Raw genomic sequence first — 22185 nt, forward strand, 5'->3', positions numbered from 1 at the left:
TGACATAACCTCCAGACATTCTTGTCTATAACATATCAAAAACAGAATGCATACATAGCCTCCAGACACCCCTGTCTATGACACATTAGTTATGTTAAGTTCACATAACCTCCAGACACCCCCGTCTATGACACATTAGTTATGTTAAGTTCACATAACCTCCAGACACCCCTGTCTATGACACATTAGTTATGTTAAGTTCACATAACCTCCAGACATCCTTATGTATAGCACATATTATATAGTCTGTTGACATAACCTCCAGACATCCTTATGTATAGCACATAATATATAGTCTGTTGACATAACCTCCAGACATCCTTATTCACATAACCTCCAGACATCCTTGTCTATAACACATCAGTGATGGTAAGTTCACATAACATCCAGACATCCTTGTCTATATCACATCAAAAACCGAATGTTCACATAACCTCCATACATCCTTGTCTATAACACATCAAAAACAGAATGCTTACATAACCTCCAGATATTCTTGTCTATAACACATAATATACAGTCTGTTTAAAAATCTCCAGACATCCCTATTTTTAACACATCAGTTATGTTAAGTTCACATAACCTCCAGACATACTTGTCTATAACATATCAGTTATGTTATGTTCACATAACCTCCAGACATCATTGTCTATGACACATCAGTTATGTTAAGTTCACATAACCTCCAGACATCCTTATGTATAGCACATATTATATAGTCTGTTTACATACCTCCAGACATCCTTATGTATAATAAACAGTCTGTTGACATAACCTCCAGACATCCTTGACTATAATACATTAGTTATGTTAAGTTCACATAGCCTCCAGACATCCTTGTCTATAACATATCAGTTATGTTATGTTCACATAACCTCCAGACATCCTTGTCTATAACACAGCAGTTATGTTAAGTTCACATAACCTCCAGACATCCTTGTCTATGACACATCAGTTATGTTATGTTCACATAACCTCCAGACATCATTGTCTATGACACATCAGTTATGTTAAGTTCACATAACCTCCAGACATCATTGTCTATAACACATCAGTTATGTTAAGTTCACATAACCTCCAGACATCCTTGTTGGCGCTCTGCATAAGAACATGAACGTTTGAACATTTCTGCAAGTCTTCACATACACATTCAAAGTCACATTGAGGAGCTGTAGAATTGGAACGTTGTGAAAACATCCTACAGATTGCGATATCCGATTCGAGGATACATTTGTCACTGTTAGAAGGTCCTGATGTTCCAACCTGAAAATAACCAAATGCTATACATAGAACATTACTTAGACAAACAAACATAAAATCTTACAATGTTAGCTTTTTTGTATTATGCTTCATTGCTTGGAAAATGTGAGTAATGCGCAATTAACTGTTCTCGAAACGAGGTAACAAAAAGATTGATTCTGAAATCCTTTAGATATGATGATAAAATGCTTTAAATACGAATACTTCTTAAATCCCCTATTGAACTTAACAATGCTCAAAGCTTTAATATTTTTTCAACAACAAAATCTGAAAGAACCTAAAATTCATTTCGTGTCATGACTTTTATCTATGATGATAAATCTCATTCAAAAACAATTGCGTTTATCAAAACTGCTAAGTTTATTTTCCTAATCGATATCAAACAATTTACCTTTCTATTATAATTCACACTTCACTTATTAATCACCACAGTAGTAGTTTCAGTATCAATAAGTCAACGTTGGCCACTTGTAGGTTTGCGTTCTAGACTGCACATATATATGCTAAAATTAGATAATTGAAACTTACAAGTAAGATTTTTTGTCCAACTCGAGAACACTCTATGTTTTCACCAGTCACGTGAACTACAAATTTCTGTGACATCACATTGAATAGACTCAAGTCTTTAATCATCAGCCACAACATAGAGGGGGAATTCCCCGGTGTGGGCAAATCAAAGCAAGTATTCAAGTCCTGGTCCAGTGCATATGGTATTTGTCTGTACAATCTGTTGTTGTCATCTATCATTACGGTAATATAGCGTTTCACTGAAAAAATACATAGGAAACATAAGTATGTATTTCAACCTAAAACCTAAGGAATTCTATATTATATATTACTCTCAACAGCGTGTTATTTTCGTCTTTTATTACTGTCATATATGTTTTAACTGAATTAGGAAGATTTTTTTCATCAAATTGTCTTTTTTTCAAACTGTGAACACTTTTCCTCAAAATCATGGCAAAGTTACTTATTCACGTAAATGTGTACTGGTATTACTTTGTTTTTTAACTTTAAAAAAAACTATAGTTTCTAAAATCGTTTGAAATAGAAACATGCATGAATTATGGACGTCTATCTCCTTTGAAATAAGTATGCAGTCAAAAGTGTAAGTATGAAAGAGATATTGACATTATACATGAAGACGTAGTCATTAATGATCAAGGTCAAAAGATAACTGCAAAATTCGTCGATTCATTATGATCAAGGTAAACTATTTAGAATAGCATCGAATTGCAGTCTCTCTGAAACACATACAATTATATTAAACTATCTGGAATAACTTTCAACCATCTTTATGATAATTATACGAGATTTACTAAAAGCATCGTAGCCATCTACGAAAACGGTAGATAATAATTAAAAAAAGTAATCTATTGAATCATTTTGATTACCAAAGAAATTTAAAGGCATCATTTGAGCTATCATCATCGAACATGAAATTACATTGAAACTTCAATATTAAAGAAAACTAGATATAAATGGAATTATATTGAATTATCATCAAAGAAAGCCAAGTGTTATTACGTTGAACGATCATCATGAACGAACATACATGGAAAATCGTCGTATATAAAAATATATATTGAATTACGTAGAATAATCATATTCAAATATAATTATGTGGAGTTATGTTGAAGCAAATGATATTTACTACCAAGAGATGCGTTTGAGATGTGATAGCTTTGTTGAATTGCACTGAATACAAGTTAACATTTACTTTTTTCTGGTTTCATCTTTGAGTTGTTTTTATCTGAAATTGCCATATAAAGATATACTTACGCGGTTCCCACACAGTTGTCACTTTGCAAATCACAGTGCAAGGAGTGGTCGAGAAATAGAAGTAAGCTATAATCGTTGGATGCTCTAACACATACACGTTAGTGTTTTTCTTCCACTGCATGAAATAAACACGTGTATTTAAGTCCATTTATGTTAACACAGCATTGCTTACATTGCATTTTCTTTATAATAAATATTTCGTTTTCACCTCCTTTTTATGAATAGATTATGGAATATTCAGTCATTTTGGTGGAATCAATGTTCCAATATATTCGACAATTTATCATATATCCTTGAGTCAAGCTCCACATTCGGAATAAATAATGGCTAATCGTCCTTCAGGATTACAATAATTCAGATTTTATATTATTGATAAGGATATAGACCTCCCTCGTTGATATTAGAATTATAAACTTCACAACATGAACAACGATTACTGTCTGAATCATCCATTTATAGAAAACAATATACATGCATCCCCGAGCTTTGGTATTTGATATAGCAAATAAATATTCAAAAGCTTATTCCCAGTATCGCGACTTTTGTGCAAGATGTCACTTACTGAAAGACAAGCTGACAATATATGGTTTTGAAAGAAGCATGCTGATGAAATTTTACGGTCGTCAGAATGATCTAATTGGAATTGTTTTTCTTGTGACTACATTTTTAAACCGACTTTTGATTTTTGAAAATATTTTAGATCTTCCCACATAAATGTAAAGCCTAGATTTGTTAACGGAAACATTCAGAATATCAAATGGGATATACATCATTTATAAGGGAGAACAAGGAACAAATATTGACGAAATTTACATCATCTAACAAAATAAAACCAGGTGCCAATTGTAATGCATAAGTATCTAAATGGAAAGGAGAGAGTTTTTGTTTATCGGTTCTAATTCAACACTTTCAATATTGTTCTATCGGTCATTAATCACCGAGTAAACCACAAACTTACTAGTAATGCCTTTCGATGGTAGTAGCTACCATTCAGACTATAGTGGTACCATAGGCTTTCTGGGTCAACATCAAAAACCTTCACAATTGCTTTCAGAACTTTGAAATCGGGATGGTATTCCTGAGAAGAAAAGTAGCAAACATCAAAAATATAAAGCATCGATACAAAACCAGAGCGGAAATATATTGGAATCCATCGGTAACAGACAATCTTATATGAGGTGTCATCGTAATTAGATATATCTAAACACAACTAGTGGATATTATAACGCTCAACTATGATTTCATGAAATTTGATTTGCAAAGCTTTATCAATTCAACTTTAATTAAATCTACAAAAGATCCAATATTTTTTCAACAACTTCAAATGTCTCCTCTCACCGCGAGAAATTTTAAGCGGAAAATCACGAATAGTGCAAATGGCATAGCCATTTTAGAAGTATGCATGTATATAAATTTGAAGTTTACATAGGCACAATGTTGGGACAACAATATAGACCCTTAGCATGACTGAAAGGCCCTATAATATAATTCAATATTGCTTTATGGTTAGATGATAGTATCTTATTGCTGTAAATTTGCTGTCGATGTCAAGTTTAAATAATCAATCAAGCTCCTCCAGATTTTATAATAATTATAATTCTAATGAACAATAATTGTCGAAAATACCCTTGGGTATTTGACCAAGGTCGCTGAAGCAGAAAAATCTTTCGGAACATTGGTCTTACTCTCCTTGTGGTCTGGAGTCTCCGTGTAATTGAAAATAGATCGGATTACGATTGAGTTGACATGTTTGTATTTTCTTGTTGTTTTAGTTACATATTTCTTATTATGTCACGGATCAAATTTTCACGACCTGGTTAATGTTCTAGGAAATAATGAAAATATCTGATACCATTCAGGAATAGGCTGCATTCTGGGGGTTTAAATTTCAGAAGACAAGACAGTAGCGATGTCATTTTCAAGAAGAAAATGTTAGAAATAACACATAACTCCTGCTAAACACATAGCCTAAAACACAATCCAACCATTCTATCCGTGCTTGCACAAGGTATCTCTCTCTTTTCAACAACTTAAATCTATCTAAGATAATCTCAGCTCATCATAACACTTTCTACTTCAACGCAACTTTTCTTGCCGAAATCTCTCAAAACCCTTCTAAATCAGCACATGCACACAAATTATAGATATAATTATATCAAGTCGGTAAGTATGTATGAGGAAGGAATTGAGTGGAATAACAGAAAGCGATAGACATTGGAAAAGTAATAAAGTAGCTTAGTTAATAGGGTCAAGATCAGATCAAGGTTTGATTATAATTACACCACTAACCATAGCCCGGCGGACAGTGGTCCATGTGAGGTTGTCCACAATTGCACATTAACGATCCCTCTATGGTTTTTCGAAAACATGAATGTGCGATAACGGTGGTCAGGGTTGTAGGGATACTAAGGTATTAAAAGATCTTCAAAATTATCCTAACACAAACCAGATCTATGTAGGCCCCAAACATTTTACTTTCAGCTTCTGGACATGTTTTGACTACTAGTGATAGACGTTATTAAGCCCTGGAGCTGTCTATAAAGTAGTATAATCAAATGTTCATTGCTAGAGTCGTTCCCACTGAGGGGGATGCAGGTCGCCCCATCACGTCGCCAGAACACTGACGTTGCAGTTTAGTTCCAAATTTGTTCCAAATATCAAAATAAATATGTTATATTGATTATGTATTCAATTTACTTAATTCTGTTCCTACTCACGATTGTTGGTTTTGGAATTGCCAGTTCTCTAGCCCAGACCGATACGTTGTTGCTGAGAATCCTGGCTTTGAACGACGACGCTTGAATGTTGTTAATATCATTGTCGATATAAGTCAAACGTATAGTCATGGTAATCATGTTAGGAGCGACTCCGTCGAGATATAAAAGAGCCACATTTGTCAACGATGTATAATCGACGAGGACTTTCTCAATCATTCCATCATTGCGTCTGTTGAAGCAAAACGCCGTAAGTTGAAAGATGTCAACTAACAGGAATGATAATGATTAAAAAGCTACAAGCAACAACGATAAAAATAGAGTTATTTTCAAAAATAATAATATCTTGGAAAAACTGTGACCCTATCAACCTTTCTACACTTAGTCAAAAAGTGTTTTTGAGCTGCATGTTCTTAAAATGATGTTTAATGAAGAGGTTTTTCTAAACCTCTCCTGGAACAGCTTCCCGATACTGGACTCGAAGTTGTTGACAAATTGCATCAGAGGATTGGTCAAGGAGTTATCAGATTTGTAACAATTATCATACTATAGTGTAGCATGTTTTGGTAAGCTGGTAAAATAATCAAATACCATGAAAAGAGATTTTCGATGCCATAGTATTTGAAAGGTCTAGTGATGTTTCATTTACATATGATTAGAATACTGTTTTACAGGCAATACGAATCATTAAAGTTTGTTTTCGATAAATGATAAAGATAAAACGGTACAGTCTTTTAAGTATTTTCCAAAACGATCATTGCGTTATATACATAATGCGAGTGATGAAATAAATGTACTTTCATCCTACTGGTTCAATCTCTCCGAATAATGACCATTTATAATCTAAAAACCCTATGTTTATATCAGCTTTACCTATTTGCGATATTTTAGAAATAAAAGCCATATATCAATTCAACATCGGTAAAGTGATAGCCGGACAGACGAAAGACTTGCTGGTAAAACACTGACAAAAGGAGCAATTAACTAAATGATAAATACTCTGATATCTTTCTGTTTTAACTCCGTATTTATTTTATTCAATCTAAACATTGAGTTGAATACTATTAAATATTAAGAAAATCGTTTTTATTATCATATAATGAATGCTTGTTCACTATAATACTTATACAAGTAGTTGAATCTATCAAAAGTGAGACGTGTTCTCGTGGTCATACAAAAAGTCTTTGAAACTTTTTTATTCAATTATTTCTCATGTTTTAAAATGCAGAGTAGCAAAGCCTGTTGAGACTGGCGGAGTTAAACATATATCAATATTAACTTAATAATATCATAATACTTACAACCATAAACAGTAATAGAGCCAAGTTATTTAGTCGTGGAAAATAAAAGTTACTTAAAATATAAATCGATACGATATAAACTTCTGGCTGAGTCACATATTTTTCTTTTATTCTTTCAATGTATTTCTAAACATTTAACCTATGAGATTTTATCATCTGTTTTTTTTTCTCAGTTCACTTAACGCAGCCCATGCTTTTCTACAATAAGTTAGTTTTTTCTACGATTTCAATCTATCTATGAAAGAAAGGAAAAAATCCGCAATGTAAAACACCAATAGAATTAAAAAGAACAGATTTATTTGATTAAATAATTAAATTTAAAAAAAAACAACCCTTTTTAATGCTTTCTTTCTAAACACCCACCTTTATTATTAATAAGAAGGATTCATTTCACTACAATCTGCACCTTACCTTACAGAAACATTATTTTAAGATGTAATATTATCTTCTTGTTCTTACCTGGTTATATTTTCATGAAATGTACCGAAAATGTTGTATCCTCTTGAATAAGAAAAGCGACATATGGCCAATGAAGATCCTGTTGGCAGTTCGACCAATAGACGACCGTAAGATCGATCCCAGTCAGTTACTTGATCGATGACAACATCAGTGGTGAAGGTGATAGAGCGACATTTTTTCTCGTACAGATAAATTTTCATATACTTGGATAAAGGTGGTGTCTAAAACATTCAGGCAACAATGATTAAATTATAAGGAAAGAGTGTTTTATTATATGAATAACATTCGCGTAAATATATTTAGATCTTAATGGTTTTGTGTTTTGTTACCTTGGTACTTAATTTCGCTCTGTCTGTAATGAGCTTTAATAAAGCCAAATTAAATTCCCGCAAATATTTCAGTCATGCAGTATCTTCCCTACTACAAACCTGTCCGGTGCTTCCTTGTAAGATAAACAGATCATAAGAAGAAATTACATACCACAAATATTTCCTGGTCGGTGACATTAAAATAAAACTGGAATATCTGTGGTGATCCTTTTCCCGGGTTTAAAAATTTTAGTTTAAGTTCATGTGATGAATAAGCTTCTGCGATATCCGGCAGTACAACAACCGATACATTTAAACTAAACTTTCCATCGTCGTTTGTCGATTGGTTAGTGTAAGGTATGTAAGCCAGGTACACCGCACTGTATTCGGACATTTTCCATCGTTCAAACTCGATACATGTAAGAATGTTTACTCCAAAGCCTGTTGTAGTATTGACTCCTGCAATGACCACACCGTCCCCACCTGATCCACCATACCGCCTTACAGAAGAATGAAGTTCATATGCTCCAAAACTAAATGGCGGTACTGTCCATGTCAATGTTACATAGCCTCTACCACTTTTTGGCAATAACGGCGATGTTTGTAACGTCGTAACGTTTATCTTTTCTAACTGCAAATGATATATTTTACCATGTATTTTCGGATTACCGGAAAGCAGAAATACATGTTAAAAATGACTGAATTGAAAAAATAATAAATTATCAACTATTTGTTTCGATCGATTTCGATCACCGTTACCCGTACTTGTTTAGTGATAACCTTCGAAATTGTAGGAGGAAACTTTGCTAATGAACTTTTCCTAGTGTCCGACTTTTGCTCTTATCTCGCCAATTACTGTTCACTTCCTAATCCCCACATGTTTTGGAATCATGTAGTACGGAAATGTTACAGATTTTATTGGAATTTGGTGGTTGGTCACATTTACATATATAATAATGTCTGTATCGGACTATCAACATTCTCATAACTAGTCGTCTATATTTTCAAATCGTCGGTCCTAGAAGGATAAAGCAGCAGTAAATAAAAGTTAACTATCATTTGAGAAAAGCTGTATCCAAGACTTTATTTGTATATCTAATGTTTATTCTTTTGCGTCTTTTCTATTATTCATTGAAGGGGCCTCAACTATAGCTAATTGCAAGCATGTACGTTTCAACATCAACAACACTACTGCTATATTTTTTCTACATACTACGAGATCAATACTAAACTAATGAAAGGTAAAAATAAAATGACAATCTAACAATGAATTTCAACACCCTCAATTATAAACTTACATCTGTTCTTTCGGTTGCGTTGAAATATTTTGTTGTGGTTACGACCGACATGGAATCCACTTCCAATGATATGTTCAGATGGTAAGTCTCTCCAAAAATCACAGCAGTGTTCATCATTAAGATAACTTTAAAATCGATGTTATCGGCAGTAGATGAGGAAGTGCTTATGTCATCAAATCCTGTATTGAAGATATAGATTCCTCGGCATAATTGATAAAATGCATATTAATGGGGAAAACGTCGAGTAAAAATAGTGTAGGAAGTCAAAGAACAGACAATTTCTGTTCATGATAGAAACCCACATTTTTTTTAATGTCAGATGAGAACTAATTAATGATTTAGCAACACAATACATCTTCATTTTCGTTCGAAATGGTCTGATTTTAAAGTTAATAAATTACAATGAATAACTGTCATAAATGACTGACCACGAACTACAGACTAAAGGAAGTTATTGGACTTTTTAAGATTTTTGCACTCGATTTACTATATTAGTATATTGCACAATGCTCTGGTTACCTTTGTTCGGCACGTAACCGAAGTCCATAACTCGAGTATCTGGACCTTCACCACAGAAATCATCCGTATAATAAACATGCCCACTAGTTGTAGGTATGATGTCTTTGAAGTGCTCTCCAACAGACTGTACAGATATCGAAGCGATCCTAAGAAATTTGGTTTGACTTCTTAGCACTAGTTTGTATGCTGATAAAGGACTTTTAAACGAAGCATTTAGATAGAATACTTTCAAACTACTTGCTGAAAAATCTCCTATGTTCGGAATGTCTGTCGAAAAGTTGAACTTAATTGTTGAATTCTGCAATTAACGGAAACATTGTAATCTGTAATTTGTTTGATATGGTAACAGTTACAGGGGAAAAGAAACAAAGAAACAAATAATGAAATTAATTTACGAGGACTCTGGATAGTTATTGAAATGTTCTCTTTGTGTAGTGATACTAAGTAAGGAGAGCTTCTCGTAGTAGTAACTATGTCTCAATGTGCCGCATTGATGTAAAACAATGCGGTTATTTCGACCAAAAAAGGGGCAAAAGGACATAATTAAATAGTTGTGAATGCTTTTCAATGATCCATAACATTAGAAAATAAGAAAGCAGAAGATATAGCTAGGATAACCAAAGTGTCACAGAACATATCTATACGTCTGAACATACATGAGCAGGTCTCAACACAAGGACAGAAGCCACTCCTATTGACATGCTTTCTGAAAGGAACGTAGCGTTTACAGTTCGCGTTGAATTTCCCGAAATGCCATCTATGTTAGCCATGAGGTATTCTACAGCTAGTTTCATGAGACAGAAGGTACACTTGTGGGTTGAAGTAACGGAGCTGGAACCTTCAGAAGTGATTAGTAACTCAGTAGTAATATCTAGCGATTTCCGAGTACCATTGCAGTCAATGTTTCCAAAATGATATGTAGCCTTGGTAGGAAAATGTACAGGCTGGAACGAAAATAAGAATATGACTTATTTGACTTGATTCAAACTGCTAGATAAAAAGCGTCGACCTAAAGAGTATGTGTGACGTTTTTTTCCGCGTTGTAAACTTAATTTTGCATTTACTCTTATTTATTAAAAGCGTCGACCTAAAGAGTCTGTGTGACGTTTTTTCCGCGTTGTAAACTTAATTTTGCATTTACTCTTATATATTATGTCGTCTGTAGTCAAACAGAATTGATACTGTTGGTCAGCTCGAGCAGGAATCACACTCTATACCTGATCTTTTGGTATACACATTTAATAATACCTCCATAATCACTTACCCGTGCTGCTGTCTTGATCACAATTGGTTCATATATTCCTTTTGTCAGTGTTAAAGAATCGTCACGAGATTCCAGGTAAACATCTGATATTATCACCGACGTGTCGGGGGGTGTCACGAGATGGATGGAAGCGTTTTTTGTAAGTCCATGTGGAATATACAAATCATGTACAAGCGTTTTTATTCTTCCCGGATAAATATATTTGTCTGTGTCTTCAATGCATATTTTGTATTGTGAACAATTCCTAACAACAGTGGTTTCACATGTTTTCGAGACAATACCTGGAAGTCCTGTGAAAGAACAAGAACGACATTCATTGATTTGGCAGGATTCATGTAATGATATTCCACTTTCATTTTATAACTTTTATGTCTTTTTTTCTGAAATTATCTTATATATGAAAATTACGAAATATATTATGTTATGGAGCTATTGCATCCTCACGTCTAAATTTTGACTTTTCTTCGACCTTTTAAATTTTTTCTTAGTCGCCTTAACATCACTGACGAGTCGCAGAAGGACGAAACAGCCGTATGATGTAGATGAACTCATTATTTTGCTTTACTGTATCTAACTCTATATCTTATATCTTATATCGGCTTTCTTTCTTCATGTTTTGTTCATCATCACATCATACATTCAGGCTCGCTTCTTTTACGATTAATAAATATACAATGAAAGAACAGCACCTCTGAATCCAAATACAAGCTGTAATCTTAATTTAGGACCTCTGAATAATTCGGATAAGATTCGTCTGTTTATCGGTAACTATAATCAATGAAAATAAGACTAACTATATTTCACGCTTGTGAATCATTAGCTGTGACTTATTTGATTCTTAACGCAGAACTGGAAGACATGTTTGTGTAATAGTTCAAATGTCAAAAAATATATGTATCAAATATTAATATAATTCCATCCAAAGTTAGAATAAAAATAATACTGCTAGTTGGTGCTGTTTGGTTAAATGAACAATGTATTATTATTTGGAGTCACTTACCTTGAACGTTGCAAGCCAATTCTATAAAAATTCCAATGAAATGAAGAAACATGATTAAGCTAATAAAGTATCCAGTCATATCTTGTACCGTTTTCTTATTTTATTATCACTTCTGTGTTTTTGGTACAATTATATAACGTTGGTGCGCTACTGAATTTTAAAGGTAACGTCAAATGCGCATTATACCAGTCATGTCTCCTATGCCTTACCATTTCACTGACATATCCACTTATTTGATGCATTAAATAATTAAATGTGAGGGCTACGTATCACGACACAAGTGTATGGCCAATAGGAATCAGTTAACTCATCAAAGGTAATATGCACATTAGTATCAGAAGAGAAACGATATGATTGCATTATCAATCAGGAAATTCTAAACACAAGTGTCAATAAATGATCATGTATTTCATTTCAATTCTATTTTTATGGACCCTTGCCAATAGTAGATTGAATATTTCATATCCAGCTAAGTGATATTTATCTCTGAAACAGTTAACATAAACAACTTGAGTGCTAAAGAAATGTAAAATTGATGTCGACTAATGCAATCATGAAAAAGTTTGGACGTTGCTATTAAAGGGTTTCACCACGATTTTGGTTTTTGTTCAATTCTGTTCATCATGATCCAAATAGTACTTCCACCTATATGGTGCTCCGTTACCAATATTGTGGCAGTCCGTTTTGGTAGAGCTGGAAATTAGATGAGGCGACCAGTCACAGGGTACATATGACGTAAGAGTGTTGCTTCGAATGACTATGTCTATATTGATATGTGAAAAGTAGTAGTGTAGTATAAAAACCTGAACAAACAAAGCTTTATATAAAACAAATTATGTGGAATTAACATAGGATCGTAAGTTGGCGATATTCAATTGTATATGTGTTTCCATCTCCAAATATGTGTTCGTGGTTAGAAACAGAGGCTACTGTTTATGAAATTACATGAAATATAATTTTATGGATATCATGTTAAATATTTTTTTATGATTTCTTTAGTTTCGGAATTGTCAAATTGTTTTGTAACAGAGAAATCTATACACAATTACACGTGTTCTCAGTTACATCAACTATAACGGTTATAATTCGGGTATTCAAGAATAATGAATGAAAATATGAATTCCAGTGGCAAGTCAGTAGTAAAGTCATGTTAATCAAATTATTAAAATGATTTCGAATTTCTTCTATTCAATAGGAATGTCTTCCCCGCGCTTTCATTGGTGGTAGGGAATATATGTATAAACAAAAACAAGTCCGAGGATTGATATTTGCATTTGTGCATAAACTTTCAGAGTACAAGAAAGCATTGCTAATACATACTTAAAAGTTATGTGTGTGTATATAGCCATTAAAATATCTGCAGCAGGCGCGTGCACTGAGTGGGCCAAGCTGTTGTACATGTCACAACAACGAACCTCACACGGTCCGTTTTGCTTATTTTGTGATTATGATAAAACAACATCTAATACCTGTATTTAATTGTATACGTGAATACTAACCAATAGGCCTACCGTTCGTTAGTTTGTCAGTAGGTCCTATTGTTGTATACCTTATTTTCATCGAGAACGTTACATTACGTACTTGGATTGACTAAGAAATACATGGCGGGTGTTGTCGATGATGCAGCAGATATTCCCTCTTCCTTACACCAGGTTTTATTCGCCTTATATTTGTTAGGAGTCTCCGTGTGAATCCTTCGTTTGGTCATATTATTTAAGTTTGGATTATAGTAACATGCTTGTAGTTCTCTTGTTGCTCTGTTGAACATTTCGCCATTAGAAGTAATAAATGTAAACAACTATTTACATTCATAGACATTTCTCACAAATAGTACAAATGGAAACAATGTAAGGTTAGTACAAACATTCTGATTTTGTTCTTGGCAAATCAAATCCCTTATTAACCCTATCTTCAGCACAAATTTTTCCAAATTACCCTATTGAGCTCTAATATCAAACAAGTAAGTGTGAGCATTGTTGATTGTTTCGACACTGGTAGGCCGGAAGACATAGAAATGCGTGATTTTCTCCCTCAAATAACTTTGATAAAAACATTTTTACAATTCATAGTACCTTGCTGTTTGGTCGGCCGATAGGCCGCACATTGCTTACATCAGTTTACCATATTATATACAATAAATATACCAATAATGAAATAGAAAACGAGTCTATAGACCAATCGCTAACACAGTTAGTTTAATAATATTCTTCTATTAATTACACATGGCTGTTTCAAGACGGCTTGTTGTGAAGATATTATTATATTTTATGTATATCATAGTGACATCTAAGGACAAAAAGATGTAGAAATATGAAAGTAAGTATTTATCTATCCGTTAAGTTAATTTTCTTTTAATGGATTTCCTCAATCATTAGTTAGAAGAGGATTTAGATACTTCATTATGAGATCGCGGGTCCTCATTCCTAACATATTAAAGCCAGTAATCAATTTCTGTAGTGAATATATGATATGTGATTAGGATATCAACTTTGTAAAAGTAGAACTTGGGATTAGCCTGAAGCTATTGTCAGTAGAGCCTGTAATAAGTAACCTACCTACTGACAATTTCTTATTTACTTTGTTCCACTTTTCTTCTGTCCACTCTGGAACACGAATATTTTCCATTTTTTAGACGCCAGATGCTAACCCTTTCGTACAAAGTCACTATATAATAGATTATTAAATTTTTATTAGATGTCTGAAATTGAACTTTATTTTCTAAGGTGAGGCATATATATGTTACTGCTAGAGGCATATATATGTTACTGCTACACATGGTTTCATAGTGACTATATCTAAACACAAAGGGTAGAAGACAGGTATTGGAAATGGAATTGTTCGCGGTGTGGATTTTTAGTAATACTCTTAGGAATACTGGAGATAAGTGGTTATTCAAAATAATAAATAAAGCATCGGGATAGCTGATGCATAAAATAACGCAGTGGTTAAGTGGGTAGTGTCATTAGCTGTAGTTCAGGATATACGCAATATGTATGATTGTAAGGTACGTGTCCTAGTGGCTTCACTACAGTATTAAATGTATGTGTTTGTACTCTGTATACTTTTAGCCAAAGCGCATAGTGCACTTAACGTTTTTTTTTTTTTGTATATTGAGCATCTTTATTTTGGCCAATGGCTTCAGCATCTGGATTACATTTAATACCTTATTCGTTCATTAATAATCAATAAATGTGGTACATCTAGGATAATAATATTTCTATATTACGTGTAGTTAAGGACCTATTATCTGAAGCATTCAACTTAAAATCGTCATATTTTTGGTATTTACTTGATAATTGCTTGCTAAATTGGCCCTAAACTTGTAAGAAGAATACATAACACCATGTTTACTGGTGTTTTACTGGTCTATCAATCAACTAGAATTGCGATATGTATATAAGCGTATTTAAGTATCACGCTTCTATGTCGAGCATTTTAGGAAACTAATATAGACAGTTACAAAGTCTGTAAATTAATTCGTATTACTATATGCAAGTGAAATGTTTCTATGTTGAGAACCCCATAAAATGTCTGTGTCGAGCGCTCTAGAAGTTAAGACCAGACTTCAATATAGTTACATTTTCGAGTTCCCGATAAATTAAGTCCGCAGGCCGAGAAGTTATATCAGGCGTACCATCTTATATATCTAAACAAAATTAAAAATGAAATTAATGAAAACCATTTAATAACAGATGAATGCTTTTACATCCTTGTTATACGGAATTTATTCATGGTGAATTTCAAACTTCCAAGAAACATTAGAAATGGATGAATAGTAAGAAAATATATATATGTCAAGACTTCCGAAAAAGCATTGAAAATTAGATTAATTGAAAAAAATCATGGTGTGTTTCAGAACTTCCGAAAAACACTGGATATTAAATAGATAGAAAAAATCATGATATATTTCAAGACTTCTGAAAAACACTAGACATAAGATCATTTTTTTCAAGAATTTCAAGAAACATTGGAAATTAGAAAATAGAAAGTTTATTTCAAGACTTCTGCAAAAAAATGGACAATGGATAATAGCAGAAATAATGGTGTTTTTCAATACTTCAGATAAATATTGGACAGAAGATAGAGTGTTTTTCAATGCTTCAGATAAATATTGGACAGCCGATAGAGTGTTTTTCAATACTTCAGATAAATATTGGACAGCAGATAGAGTGTTTTTCAATACTTCAGATAAATATTGGACAGCAGATAGAGTGTTTTTCAATACTTCAGATAAATATTGGAAATCAGATAATAAGTAAAAATCATGTTGTATTTGAAGACTTCCAATAAACATTGAAATGTAGATAAACAGAAACTCATGGTGTAATTCAAGGCATCCGTGAAACATTGGAAATTAGATAAATAGTAAAAAAGGGGAATATTTCTTGACTTTAGAAAAACATTGAAAAATTGATAAATAGAGAAAATCCTAGTGTATTTCAAGACTTCTGAAAAACACTAGTCATTAGAGGAAAGAGAATAAAATAATTTGGGTTTTTTTTTAATCCAAGAGGCATTGGATAAATAGTAAAAGCCATTGTTTATTTCAAGACTTCCGAGAAATATAAGAAATTAAAAAAAAGTGAAAGTCATGATGTATTTCAAGACATAAACAAATATATTGAGAAAAATCATGATTTTTTTTTCAAGACTTCCGAGAAACATTGGAAACTAGTGAAATGGGAAAAAGTAATGTTGTTTATTTCAAGACTAACATAACACATTTGATATAAGATTTTTTTTTCAGTGTATATATCTGCAAAATGTAAATCAACAGCGAATGTTTCGCGATACAAATTATGCAGCGACATTGACAATGACAACATATATCCTGGAAGAATAAAAAAAAAGTGGCGCAAGAATTGTACATCCCCCAGGGACTTACAACTATTGAAATTCAGACTCCTTTCGACATGACAGTGATAATATCAGATGTATATCTGGACAATCAAAACGACACTTAAACAACGACAAAAGGAGTGTATAATCCAGAAGTGACTCGGTTACCAGAAAAGGTAAAAACTAATAATGTTATATCCCTGAAGCGAGTTTATGATACAAACTCTTGATTCCGCGGTTAATGATTAAACATCTACTGATCCTCATACTGTTTGGATCGCAAGGCATATTTTTTTTTACTCCAAAAACCTTAACCTATTTTGAAAATCATTTTATCAGTTCAAATGCTTTAGATGCATGTCGTTGCTGAACTGTATTTTAAGCATTACCTATACAGTATCATGCATTACTTACACACTTGCGTTTAGGGGACATTCTCGACATTTGAATTAAAAATAATATTATCTTCGTTTCAGCACCTCCTCCTATGCAATAAGGTTGCCTATCATTATTCACTGTAATGATTCAGCCGTCAGTTACCTTAGAGATCCTAACATAATTACCTAGACAAACACAACAATCGTTCATGGCTTGATATAGTCAGTCCCAGAACATCAGATAACTATAGAAGTTCAAGTATTTTCTGTTATGTGATACTAGCTGCAGAATTCCTCATGGCTAACATTACAGACGTCCCCAAAAATGCCACACGAACAGTAAAAAATACTTTCATTTCGGAAAATGTGACAATAGAAGTGGCTTCTGCTCTTGTGTTGAGTCTTTTGCATGTAAGTATACGTGTCTTCATATCTATATACCAAGACATGTCTATTGTTCTGTATAAGTTGCGGGTATGTATTGGTAAGTGTACCATATTTTCCTTGGCATATATGATAACAAATAGGCATTATTATTCTTTAATATATATAGTTAATTCGGCGTACTAGCGAGATTATCATCTCCTCATGAATAAAACAGATTCACTTAAGCGTAAATTCCTTTCTGACTCAAAACTTTTCGTGCGTGTCAGGTGTTGCACCAGTAGATTCTGACAACACATCAATATCGACGGCAGCATAAATAGCAAATAAAGTGAATCATACACTACAATGAAGCTCATTTTTCGAGAAAAATAAAGACACAGGGGGAAAATGCAGTACACACATCAAAACGAGTAGAAGGGAACAAAGTAGCTCGGAATTTAGAATTAAAAATAGACCGGGTATGTCAGGAAACGTCTACATTTAAATTCTCAAGAGTTATCTCCCGATTTTTTGACACAAACAATTGTAGAGGTCGCGTTCTTGTGTTTTCCCGTAAAAAGTTCCAAATTGCCTACTTCAAGGCTATAGGAAGGAAGTGCCGATTGCCATTTTTAATCTCCTACCTATAGAAGATGCATATCTTGGTTTTATCAACCGGTTTGTAATGGTAAGCTGCTGTGTCTGCATGTATCTTTGTTAAAATGTGTACGTTTTCTATACACTTCAATACTACAACATAAATAGCGTCACTCATGCATGCGAAACCTGACCCGTGTATGGTGTGTTTATACTACAGATACACACGTATGTACATGTGTTAGAGTTGTTTATGTGTACTATAGGTTTAAAGAAACGGTAAACACCCGTGTATAAGTTTGGTGGTGCCCAGATCGACATGTAATCGCCGATAAGTAAACAGCGACATACAAGGTCGATATATATATAAGGAGTCTGACTCATCCAAAACGAATACCCGTCATAATTTAAACAATGGGTTTCTTCACTTCACCAATTTACTTACACTTTCAATAACTCTATGTAAAATCGAAAATATGATTTACTGGCTTGACGCGTTCTAATGACGTTATCGAAAACAAGACAAACTGAATTTAAGAATTACTGAAATAGTGAGCTATATCCGTTTACAGCAGAAAAGTTCTATTTGTGAACACGAACTACATCTAACTGTGTTATCATGGAAGCTTTCTATTTTTATTTATTTTACATATACTTTATTAAATAAATGTGATAATTCAAGAACATTTTGAAAAAGCGCTTATGTATGACTTGCATTAGTCAAACAGTTTTCGACAAATGATTATCGTATGTGGGATTTTCCTATAGAATGGCCATTGTTTTCACACGCACTGACCTCTTTCTAGTTAAAGCTATATCAACTAGTTCCTGGTATAAACATACAGATAGCCTATTTTAACTTTTTAAACTATTGTGGTTTCTAATGCAGAGCTAACTACCGGTTTAAGGAAATCAAATAACAATGAATGTGGCTGTTCTCCGGAAAGCTGGATAAATTAGGTATCTGATTTTAAGATTTTCATGCTAAGTCACGGCTAAGGGATTAATGCCATGTAAACGACAGTAGATTATCACCAACTTTTGACATCACATTATGTTGTCTATTTTCAGTGAATTGTCTGACTACGTCTAACCATGCAGTCCCAGAGTGTCAAAGCCGACGGAAAGGGGCGTGGTAATTTTTTTGAAACGCTGTTGGATGTCAGCAACAACAAGCAGTCATCGTCGAAACAAAACTTTGTTCTGAATTTAATACTTCCGCTTCTTCCTGTAACAGAATCCATTAAAGAGGCAAAGGATTTAATGAAAGAAGAACTGTCACAATTGTTTTACGGTAGAAGACTCTGCTGTGATATGCAGCGCCTTGTAGGTAGTAGTACCGACGGCCTGGCACTGCCAGAAATAACACACATGGTCAGATCAAGGTCATACAAGGAGGTCAATGATGAAGACATCATATATTTGTTCCCCTACCTCAAGGTTGATCCTTATCATCGTCGCGCATTTGCAAGGCCTGTTTCTATTAGTAGTCATCCGGGTTACATACAGCTAGTTTTCAACTCCGATTGGTTAAAACAAAGGAAGCTGTATTATGATCAATTTGATATGATCTACCACTCAAAAAGTAATTTCGAAGAAGCGAATGAGTTTGTTGATAGCGAGGGATTTGTCTTGCGAGAAAACCTTGCTCGAAAACTGAGAAAAGAAGTAAAAATAGAAGTACATGACAAATATAAAGAAGAAAGTTCGATTCGAATTTATGATGGAAGAAATGTGTCTGTTGAGTATTCACACCACGGTCCAGCATTTACCGCCGAGGTTTGTGAAAGGACCTTCAATGTTCATTACTCAAAGGACTACGTGCTAGCAATACCTCATCCGAGCTGGCCTGCTGAAGCGGAGTCCTGGCGACACAGAAAACGCGCTTGGCCGCCCATATCAGTCATTAACGCGGCCGTCAAATGTGGCTGTGATGTCGTCCCAAAATCACATAAAAATAGCAAGGATCCACGAGAATTTATTCTTTCCTTCGGTTTAGCGTCGAGAACCGTTGCCCATGCCCTAAATATTCCGCAGTTCCGTTGCTACAAACTGTTCAAATACCTTTTTCGTTTCCATATCAATAAAGTTAAACGCGGGTTGTCAACGTACCACTGCAAGCAGACCATGTTTTGGGTATGTGAAAAAAGTGATCAAACAGAATGGACGGAAATGAACCCATTCGAATGTTTACAACGGTTGCTCTACCAATTGGAATCATTTCTTGCTTGTCACAACCTACCGAATTACTTCATCAACGATAACAACACAATCGCACATATAAGTGGAGCGTCAGTGAATGCTGTGAGGCGTGACGTCACTACACTTGGTGATACTGGTTGGTCAGTCATCCTGGAATTGATGCACACGAAACGTTTCTATTGGTTGTCAAGAGATATTTCTCTGACGTCATTATTGTCTCCTCGTGTGTATGGCGACGAACTTACAAAGCAAACTATGATTGAGACAGTGTTGGAATATGTGTCTGCACTACTAGACAAAGGAGAAATATTCCTAGCTTTATACCTGTTAGGGATTAACATGCTTGATGACATGGGAATGAGTACTTTTGTGGAACTTACAACCAAACGTCTCGAACAGGTTATTAGACCTGGACTTGAAAAAAACACGATAGTCTGCCTATACGGACTGTTAGCGTCATTGTATCATCAACAAGCGATGTCGATAAAAGACGATGCTGGCGAGAGTGACGCTATGATAGAAAAAAGCCGAGCGATTTTTGATGAAATCCTTGAATACGTCGATACCCATATTTGGATTTATGGAGAATACTACAACCTGTTATCGACAACAAACCAGCATCAAAAACTCCTTGATCATTTTACTGTTCACCTACTTCCTAATAAGTCCTCACGACAAGGCTTGTTGTACCAGGGAGGTATCTATTCGTCCATTAACTTCCATAACCGTCTAACCATGGATGTGTGTATCCAGGATGCTATCGTTGATTGTAGTGTTCCCAGCACAGCCTTCCTCTTTTTCAAAATCATTGAAACATTGATGGTCTTACACACAACCCAACGCGGTGAGAACATTTTCTATGGCACGGCTGTAAAGGCCTTGAAGCATTTTGATACATGGGTCAAATTTAAAGCAGCTAGATACCCAGAAATATGTGATGAACACGTGCAAGTATTATTAGCCTACAGTTATAGCTGTATCGGGCTTTCCGACGGCGCGGAGAAGTATTTTGGTAAGGCCGCTAGTTTTGGAATAGATTACAAAGACGAAGGTGAACCTGAGGATTTAATCAGTACAGCCCCGGTTATCATTCGTCTTCGTCGAATCGCTGACGAGCAGCGGTCGAGACACAGAAAACCATATGACAGAGTGTCTGTCGGTAAACAAAGAAAGTGTAGCAAACCCATTCCTATGAAATTTGGTGAAGTGAGGATTAACCCTTTCTTACATTGTTGAGTTTTCACCATATTACACTAAAGCTGAACAAATCAAACGAATGAACCACACTATAGGCGATTTCTACCAGTGACTATGTTCGTTCTTCATACAATCATTAAAAGTCATCGGTTGATAAAAACAGACTGGATAGTAAATAGCTATCAATCAGTGACATATACATGCTTGGATTAGTAGGAGCTTGCTTATTTTTTCATCGATTTCTAGAATCGCGCTGTTGAAAAGTATGTAAAACATTGATTAAACGTCCACTTACGAAAAGGTCACGTCTATGTTTTATTTTTGTACATTTAGGGCTTAAATGTCTTATTCGTGCCTTTCTGTCCCACTGTGGTGTATTGTTCATGCCTTTCTTTCCCACTGTGATGTATTGTTCCTGCCTTTCTGTCCCACTGTGGTGTATTGTTCATGCCATTCTGTCCCACTGTGGTGTATTGTTCATGCCTTTCCGTCCCCACTGTGGTGTATTGTTCATGCCTTTCTGTCCCACTGTGGTGTATTGTTCATGCCTTTCTGTCCCACTGTGGTGTATTGTTCATGCCATTCTGTCCCACTGTGGTGTATTGTTCAAGCCTTTCAGTACCACTGTGGTGTATTGTTCATGCCATTCTGTACCACTGTGGTGTATTGTTCAGGCCTTTCTGTTCCACTGTGGTGTATTGT

The 22185-nt window shown here is 34.4% G+C and overlaps 2 protein-coding genes across 2 annotated transcripts; one reads left to right on the plus strand and one right to left on the minus strand.

Annotated features, from left to right (window-relative positions):
* Positions 1-1041: 1041 nt before the first annotated feature.
* On the minus strand, positions 1042-5888 carry LOC132558487 (uncharacterized). Its single transcript, XM_060223051.1, has 5 exons — positions 5760-5888; positions 4001-4120; positions 3043-3157; positions 1789-2027; positions 1042-1263 (listed from the first exon to the last, which is right to left on the minus strand). The coding sequence occupies exons 1-5, from the start codon at positions 5886-5888 to the stop codon at positions 1042-1044; spliced, it is 825 nt and encodes a 274-aa protein (XP_060079034.1).
* A 13291-nt stretch (positions 5889-19179) lies between these two features.
* LOC132558488 (uncharacterized) lies at positions 19180-21522 on the plus strand. The gene has a single exon (XM_060223052.1). It carries the CDS (start codon positions 19180-19182, stop codon positions 21520-21522), a length of 2343 nt encoding a protein of 780 aa, XP_060079035.1.
* The last annotated feature ends 663 nt before the right edge of the window (positions 21523-22185 follow it).

The sequence above is a fragment of the Ylistrum balloti genome, unplaced genomic scaffold (genome assembly GCF_031769215.1).
Source record: "Ylistrum balloti isolate Yb309-2 unplaced genomic scaffold, AGI_CSIRO_Ybal_v1 Utg370792, whole genome shotgun sequence".
Classification (NCBI taxonomy): Eukaryota; Metazoa; Mollusca; class Bivalvia; order Pectinida; family Pectinidae; genus Ylistrum; species Ylistrum balloti.

Bases quoted from the DNA above. Each gene is read 5' to 3' on its own strand.
- LOC132558487 (XM_060223051.1), bottom strand. From the start codon at position 5,888: ATGACTATACGTTTGACTTATATCGACAATGATATTAACAACATTCAA. The intron at 4,121-5,759 runs GTGAGTAGGAAC...TTTTCTTCTCAG, and splicing joins CAATTCCAAAACCAACAATC to GAATACCATCCCGATTTCAA. The intron at 3,158-4,000 runs GTAAGTTTGTGG...TATTTCATGCAG, and splicing joins ACCATCGAAAGGCATTACTA to TGGAAGAAAAACACTAACGT.
- LOC132558488 (XM_060223052.1), top strand. From the start codon at position 19,180: ATGCAGTCCCAGAGTGTCAAAGCCGACGGAAAGGGGCGTGGTAATTTT.